General features: G+C 39.3%; 1 protein-coding gene across 1 annotated transcript; it reads left to right on the plus strand.

The window, feature by feature from the left end:
* Positions 1-2,895: 2,895 nt before the first annotated feature.
* Positions 2,896-8,027, plus strand: edc3 (enhancer of mRNA decapping 3 homolog (S. cerevisiae)). Its single transcript, XM_054620146.1, has 7 exons — positions 2,896-3,030; positions 3,241-3,421; positions 3,517-3,743; positions 3,836-4,174; positions 4,280-4,433; positions 4,520-4,737; positions 4,848-8,027. The coding sequence occupies exons 2-7, from the start codon at positions 3,258-3,260 to the stop codon at positions 5,180-5,182; spliced, it is 1,437 nt and encodes a 478-aa protein (XP_054476121.1). The 5' UTR covers positions 2,896-3,030; positions 3,241-3,257; the 3' UTR covers positions 5,183-8,027.
* The last annotated feature ends 44 nt before the right edge of the window (positions 8,028-8,071 follow it).

An 8,071-nucleotide genomic window follows, 5' to 3' on the forward strand; every position in this document is an offset into this window, starting at 1 on the left:
GATTCTGTCTTCTTTGATTCATCTCCTCTATTTGATTCAACAGCATCCTCTGTGTCTAAGTACACAGAAACAAAATCACAGAGCATGAAGATGTGAATATGGAACAAAAAGAAAATGGCAGTACAACAAACAGCTGCAGTCTAACTTTGGATTTTGTCGAAAGAAAATCAACAGTACATTTTAAGATTTCCCTTATGTATTTTTAACTGACCTCTGTAGAGGTCTGGAGCTTCTGGAGAGTCTGGTTTCGTTCTTCTTCTTGTGTCTTTGCCCTCGTCTCAGCATCTCTCAGAGCCTCTCTCAGCTTGCACAGCTCTGTGTCAACCTTCTGCCTCTCCTGAATTTAAGTGTGAAAGGAATGTTTGGCAAACAAACATAAAGAATAATACATAATTTTCTTAAACATGAAGCTTACACACCTGTCTGTTAAAGTCTTCTTGACTCATTTGTAATGTTTTAGTTTGCTGATCATTGCTTCCTTTCTCCAAAGTACACTTCATTTGCACGAGGTCCTTCTCCAGCTGTACGGCCCTTGTGAGTAAATTTTGCATGAGGACTTTCAATCTTTTCGTAGGTGTGTCAAATTCTTCGTTCCATGTCTTTTGCTGCACTTACTTTTCATGAAGTTCTCCACGCTGCCGGCTCTTTTCAGACTGGGACAATTTAGCTGCCTCCTTCTCCTGCTCGAGGGCACCCATCGTTTCTGACAGCTGGTCAGTGCAAAAATAAAAGGATGCTGAGCTCAGATGAAACACATAGCAAACACCTTTTCATCATTGAATACATCATAGATTTTGTTAACATAGACATTTTATTTTCCTTTTTTGTTTTTTTTAAACTTACCTTATGTTTCATGTCAAACAGTTGTGCAGTAGTTATGTTGTAGCTCAGCTGTGAATTTCTGCTCCTCAGCCGGTCCAGCTGAGTGTCTAAACGCTCGTGAGCATCCTGCAGCCATTGCACCCCTTCTGCTTGTCTAAAGCTCCTTTCACCTCGGGCAGCCCTTAATTCAGCCCCCGGAGATGGAGGAAAGGTTTGTGTAGCACCCTCAGGCGCCAGATGGGACAATGACTGCCACTTCCTCAGACTTGGGTCATTCTCTCTGAAGCCACCGGCGCTCCCAGATGTGCTGGAATACATTTCAATTTAGCAGCCAGAACTTCTTACACCACCCTGGCTTGAAAATTAATATTACTGTGACTCTGTCACTTAAAACTCTATAAATCTCCCCCTCACCTGGTGCTGACTTTGGACAGGAACCCTGTCCCAGAGACAGCTGCCATACCACACCATGCTGAGGTCTAAGAAAGAAAAACACAATTACAATTAACATCAACACTTCGATCACCATATTCTTCCAGAAATAATATCATATCTGGGTCTTACCTGAGCTGTAAAGCGTGATTTGGTGTCCCACATATCAAGGTCCGAGGTGGGGGAAAATGGACTTGAACTTCTGTATGAGGGTCTAAACATATTGGAGTGTCTTCCTAGATCTGAGTTATCTCTTCCCTTTGTGTAGGAGAGGTTACAGTCCTCATCTGCCCATGTGTCAGCCCGAGCGTCAGGGATAGGTTTTCACAGGAAGGTGACAGCTTGAGGTGTGTGGCTATTCTTGGATCATGCGTCTTAATAGTTCCACTGTTTGCTTGATGGTAAACAACTAGTTTTAACACTGCATGATTATTACAATGTGTTTGTGATCTACAAATGCATTTTCTCTTATTATAAATTGATCGATCACAATATTTGCCTTATCTAAATACAAGTTTGTCTGTATACAAATGTGATTGATAAGAAAATAAACACAACCTATGTTCTGATTTAAGAGCTTGAGTCTGTACAAAATGACTTTCTCGTACGGTACCCGGTGCAGAAATCCTCTCCTGTCCACGCTCTGCCGGTAAGACTCATACAGCTTTGATTTCATGATTTTCAGTATTAAGCCCCTGAAGTAAGTATCTATGGTAACCTATGTACACAGGAGGCAGTGAGGTGGGTGTGTCATGTGCTAACACTTCTGGGATAGTCTCCACATGATATCACTCAGTCTGCTGTTTGTGGACATGGGTTGTTAAGAACAACAGTGATTATAACACTCATAGCTAAGTCTACATCTGATTAATTATTTATGACAGTTAATTAAATATATATTTACATTGGGAACACAGAAAGAAATATGTTTTTTTAAGAATGCTCTTAAGTGGGTAATTATCAAAGGGAAAAGCAAGCATGCGATTGTGTCAAATAGTACCATGGCCATACTGGCATGCTAATACTCTACAGCTCTGTGTGAAATATTGCATGCAACTGACTAAATCCAAAGTTGTTTCGTTGCATGGGCCAGTCAGACTATTATTCAGCTCTATCTATTAAGAACATTGCTCATCTCAATTAATGCTCAACTAGTCATATAACTATTATTACTATATTAAGATAAGATAAGATAAGATAAGATAATCCTTTATTAGTCCCGCAGCGGGGAAATTTGCAGGCTTACAGCAGCATAGGGTAAAGTGCACACAAGAGACATAGTAGAAGAATGACAAGATAAAAAAAAAAAAAATAAAAAGTATTATAAATAAGCAATAAGAAACAGTAGAAAAACAACAATAACTGAAATATTATATTTACAGACAGAAAAAACTATTTTAACTATTATTGCACAGTGTATTTGTATTGCACAGGTTTTTTTAGATGTTACTCAGTATTTTAAATTAAACAAAACAAAAGGAGTTAGCGTTTGATAACCAAATCCATTTGGATAATAGATTCGCAGTTTATCAGATTTAACAAGTTTTCATGTTGATTATAAATGTTCATCGTTGAGCTCTTATTGTGAAAAACGTTTTATATCGGAAGCAGGAAGCAGTCATCTAGAAGCTAACAGCTAGCAGCTAGCATCTTCTGACCATTCAATAAGCTAAAAGCTAGCAGTTTAAAGGAGCTACGATTCCCCTCTTAGCCATTAATTAGCCATTTTATTCATTAGAGTTCTTGAGAAGTGTGCTCCGCGTCGACTCTGAAAAGGTACAACACTTCAAACCTTTGTCTTCAGTTAAATAAAGCTTTGCGTGTTTGAATTAACGCTAGCTAACAGGCCGAAGCTAATGCTAGTCAGTTAGCATAACTTATGTAGCACAGAGCACATTTTATTTCTGCTGCCAGAAAGTTCGCTTATTATTTTAACTGAAAGTATTTTTTATTTTTTTTTTTTTTTTTACTAATCTTCTCTGACAGTTCAACGTTGTGCAGTCATGGCAGCGGATTGGTTGGGTAGTTTGGTGTCAATTAACTGTGGGCCAACGCTGGGAGTGTATCAAGGAGAAGTGGTGTCTGTGGACCAGTCCAGCCAAACCATCACCTTAAGGCAACCTTTCCACAATGGAGTCAAGTGTCCTGTTCCCGAGGTCACATTCAGGTAAAATATGTTTTTCACATATTTGGCTAATTGAAAATCACTGTTTCTTCCTGTTACTAAATCTACTCTTCTACTGCTTTTTTTTTTTCCTGTAGTGCCATTGACATAAAGGAACTAAAGATTTTAGATATCAGAAATGGCAATGCTAGGAGCAGCTCTTCTGCAACTACAAAGGGAGGCAGTGTCCCAGTTTCAGTCCCAAAGGGTGATCCCAGGTCTGTGGAGAAAGTCAACTCTCCTCAGCACTGCTCCAAAAGCTATGGAGAACGTCACCTGGACATACCCGGCCAACCAAAAGGATTTCGTAGAAGACACAACTCCTGTAAGTGCAATGCTGTACAGCTCGATTCGAATATATAATGACTGATTGTTGCTGTGTTGAGAGTTACTGTGTAAATGTCCCCCCCCCATCAGGGTCATCTAGTAGTCGAGGGGCAAACCAAGCGACACCGAAGAAAAACGGGGTGAAGAATGGTCAGATGAAGATAAGAGACGACGAGTGTTTTGGGGATAGCATGGACGACGGGATGGACACAGACTTTGATTTTGAAGGAAACTTGGCTCTTTTTGACAAAGCAGCAGTTTTCACAGAAATCGACATATCAGAGCGCCGTAATGGTGCAAGGTCACGTGGGACTCCTCAAGATCAGACACCCACACGTTACCGTCACGACGAAAACATCCTGGAGGCCAAACCTGTTGTGTTCAGACAAATTACTGTACCGCAGCCTGCGGCCAAAGAGTACTGCACCGGTAAGTTGTTTCGCATTCATGAGCAAATGGAAGTTAGGGCAAATCCTCTGAAGTACACTGTTTTTTATATATATGTATGAATATTTGTGTCGTTTTTCAATACAGATTCCGGGCTTGTTGTGCCCAGTATATCCTATGAACTACACCAGCGTCTGTTGTCAGTTGCTGAGCGCCATGGTCTCTCACTGGAGCGAAGACTTGAGATGACTGGAGTGTGTGCAAGTCAGATGGCACTTACATTGCTGGGTGGGCCCAACAGGTAAGCATGTAGTGATGTTTTTTTAAGCACACATGAGAACAGCCTTAGCTAAATATAAAGCAACTTGTTTTTCATTTTTCTTCCAGATTCACTCCAAAAAATTTGCACCAACGTCCCACAGTTGCTCTGCTGTGTGGGCCTCATGTCCAGGGTGCTCAGGGCATCAGCTGTGGTCGTCACCTGGCCAATCATGAAGTGGAGGTCATCTTGTTTCTGCCCAATTTTGTCAAGATGCTCGACTCAGTCACCAGTGAGGTCACCCTCTTCAACAAAACTGGTGGCAAACAGGTGTCAAGTGTCAAAGGTGGGCATATTAATATACTTTTATATTTTACTCAATTGTTGTTGTTTTTTTTTAAATATTTTGCAGTCTAGTTAGTCATGTTTTTCATTATTTTCTCTCCGACTCCACAGACCTTCCAGAAACTCCCGTGGACTTAATCATAAACTGCCTGGACTGCCACGAGAACACATTCCTGATGGATCAGCCTTGGTATCGAGCAGCTGCAGACTGGGCTAACCAGAACCGAGCGCCAGTGCTCAGTTTAGACCCTCCTTGTAGTGGAAAGGGGCTGGCAGTCGAGGCAAAATGGTCCCTCGCTCTCTGCCTCCCCCTTCCCCTGGCTGAGGGGGCTGGCAGGGTTTACCTGTGCGACATAGGTATCCCTCGCCAGGTGTTGCAGGAAGTGGGAATCAAGTACATTTCTCCTTTTGGCTGCAAATTTGTCATCCCCTTGCACTCTGCATAATGGGTCTACTGGTAAACGTGACAGATTATATCCCTCACCCCCCATGACCTCACACAAGGTTATGGCGCCTTATATTCCAGAGTTCATCCATTAAGTTTCTAACTTTTCAAAATGTGAATGGGACCACTGTTTTGTGCATAATGTGGTGGGATAGCAAATAGCTTTATTGAACATGTAAATGTGTCGACCATCATAGGTTTCAGCCATCATGTAGATACCATTGTATTTACATGATACTAAAAGATATTTGGAAGATTTATTTTTTTGAAAAAAATACATCTGAGGTGTCAAAAATAATACCAGATATGGTTAAGTAGTTTTAGATTGAATAGGACAATCTCTGACTTAACATGGGAACATTTCTGATTGTCACTATAATCTAACCTCATTCCAAAGCTTCTGGTGAATAGAGATTCGCCATAATATACATGCAAATGTAATGTTATTACATTAATCTGGATGAGACAACAGAAATACAACTTGCATCGGCATTACCTTTGCTAATGGCTTGTCTTATCTTCTGTCATACTCAACAGTACTCTGTTACAGGCGTCTGATGTTTTATTTGGATAGAAAATCCATGGAAGAAAATGCTGAATATTTCTCATTAATGTGAGTAATTTTGTATTGTCACACTAAGTGAGTGTTGAATGGAGCAGCTTCTGCAGAGAATCCAGATATCAGCAGTTTTGTTTGTTCATGGTAAATAAGGCAGTCATGATAAGGACTTTGATAAGATGACACGGCATGCAAAACGTCTAGCAATTAAGCTTTTAGGGGGGGGTTTGCAAACTAAATGTGTTATTATAGCGTCACAAATTGAGCCTTTATTCCTTTAGCTTCTGTAAATCAATGCAATTTCTCATTCAGCATTTATTTCATCAATTGCATCAATACATTCAGCATCCATCTACAACAGTCATATGAAGTTAAACAACAATTACTTTGTGAGCATAGGAAAAACTACAGCTTCCTGGTAAGAACTACAGATATGGATAGTTGGTTTAATCCAGATCCATAAAATGTAAAGGGCTTATAGGAAATGGTGTTAGTTAAACGCCACTTGGAAAAAAATATATATATATTGAACGGATTTAAGATTGTTTTTCAAAAAAACACTAACTTGTACAAACCTGAACTTATGAGGCAAGCCACACGACACAATGACTGTTCCAAAGCTAGATTTTTAGTTGTTTGATTAGTAATAAATGTAAATGAGAGGTTATCTTGGGAACGAACCTGTACGTTTCAGTTTCACTTTGGCTCACTATTGTAACTGTTGAAGGACCATACCAGTGTGTTTTGAAAGTTTCAGTTCCTCCGGTTTTTTTTTTTACATTTACATTTTGTATATATCATTTTCTATTGGTTTCCAATTACTACTTTGCAGTAGTTAAATATTTGTTGTGTGTTGATGTAGTTTAGTCACAGATTTTAAAAGTACTCTGCATTACACTATTACAGAGGAATGCATATGTTGCATAGTCTGTGATGAACAAACTTATTTTTGAAATGTCCTAGTAGATTTTATTGTTGTATGGAAAAGAATAGAGGCCAACGGATGCCTGGAAGACAAAATACATCTAAATGTATTAAAACACAGTATTATGGTTTGCAGTTTTGATATAAAATGGAAGTGATCTGCTATAAATGCTGGTATGGTCCTTTTTTATGTTTCAAACCACCTTACAGGTTAGAATGTAAGCAGTTTTTTATTTGATCAAAGTTGAGTTATTAGACAAAACAAGTAGATTTTTCTAAATTACAAATGCTCTTTATTGGAATGTGAATGTGTTTCTGGGCCAATATTCTTGATCTAAGATTCAACTAACTGCACTGAGTATTCTCTTTGAACCAAATATATTGTTTTCTTTTGTGATGACAAATTGTTAAACATTTCTTTTCATGAATTCCCCCTCCTGATAATAGAGTACGGCTGTTTGTGTTCTTAACCACCGGTGGTATTTTTAAAGTCTAGACTGTGAAATCTAATGCATTAAGAGCTGCTTGATTTGTGCTGCTTATAGTCCTTGAATGAGGTGACGTATGTATCTCTACTGCCAGATCTCTTTTGACGATGAAAATCAAACCTTTTTCTTGTTCTTTGACATGATTACATTCATTTTGAAATGTGTCTATCACAGAGAGCGTTTCATTATGTTTACTGGACCTGCAGATTGTGAAAAACAACATTTAATGGTGTGATACTGTGTTCACACACAGATCTCACACTGTGGTTTTTTTTTTCTTTGATTCTGTGCACATTAACTTGCACAGTGTTCATACATTGATTCAGTGAAAATTACATTATGCACAAAGGGTTTGTCCTTTCTCCAACATTCCTCCGGCCTGATGTGTTGTCACATCTGTTCAGACAAGTCTGGCTTGGAAACATCAGCCAGCGTTACTGACTGGGATGAGTTTATTATGTCTTTGGCCGCCAGGGGGCCATTTAACCACAGGTTTGATGTCTCTTCCTTATTCTCATGTAATGGCAGCTTTATGTACAATTTCATATAACAAAAGGGTTATTTCTCTACAAAATGTGATCCGTAAGAAACCATGAGGTGATATGGGTTTTGATGGCAAGCCATCTGTTATAATGTAGCTTTGTTCAAACGCAGGTTACGCTTCTTGTCGTTTAGTTTACAAAGTCGCAAGCTGTCAGATCTGCACTGGTTGTTGAGTTAATGCGAGACAAGTTTGCAGATCAGAAAAGAAAATCGCATTAAACATCAAGTGGGAGGTTTTGTCTAGACAACAGTTTCCTTTCGGGAGCGAAGTTCACTGTCAGGCCTCTTGTGCAAAAATACTGTGCAGTCCTTTTTGTGTCATGTCTGCAGACCGAGACAATAAATAATAATAAAAAAACTTCACCTTTGCTCATCT

This window comes from Anoplopoma fimbria, chromosome 19 (genome assembly GCF_027596085.1).
Source record: "Anoplopoma fimbria isolate UVic2021 breed Golden Eagle Sablefish chromosome 19, Afim_UVic_2022, whole genome shotgun sequence".
Lineage (NCBI taxonomy): Eukaryota > Metazoa > Chordata > Actinopteri > Perciformes > Anoplopomatidae > Anoplopoma > Anoplopoma fimbria.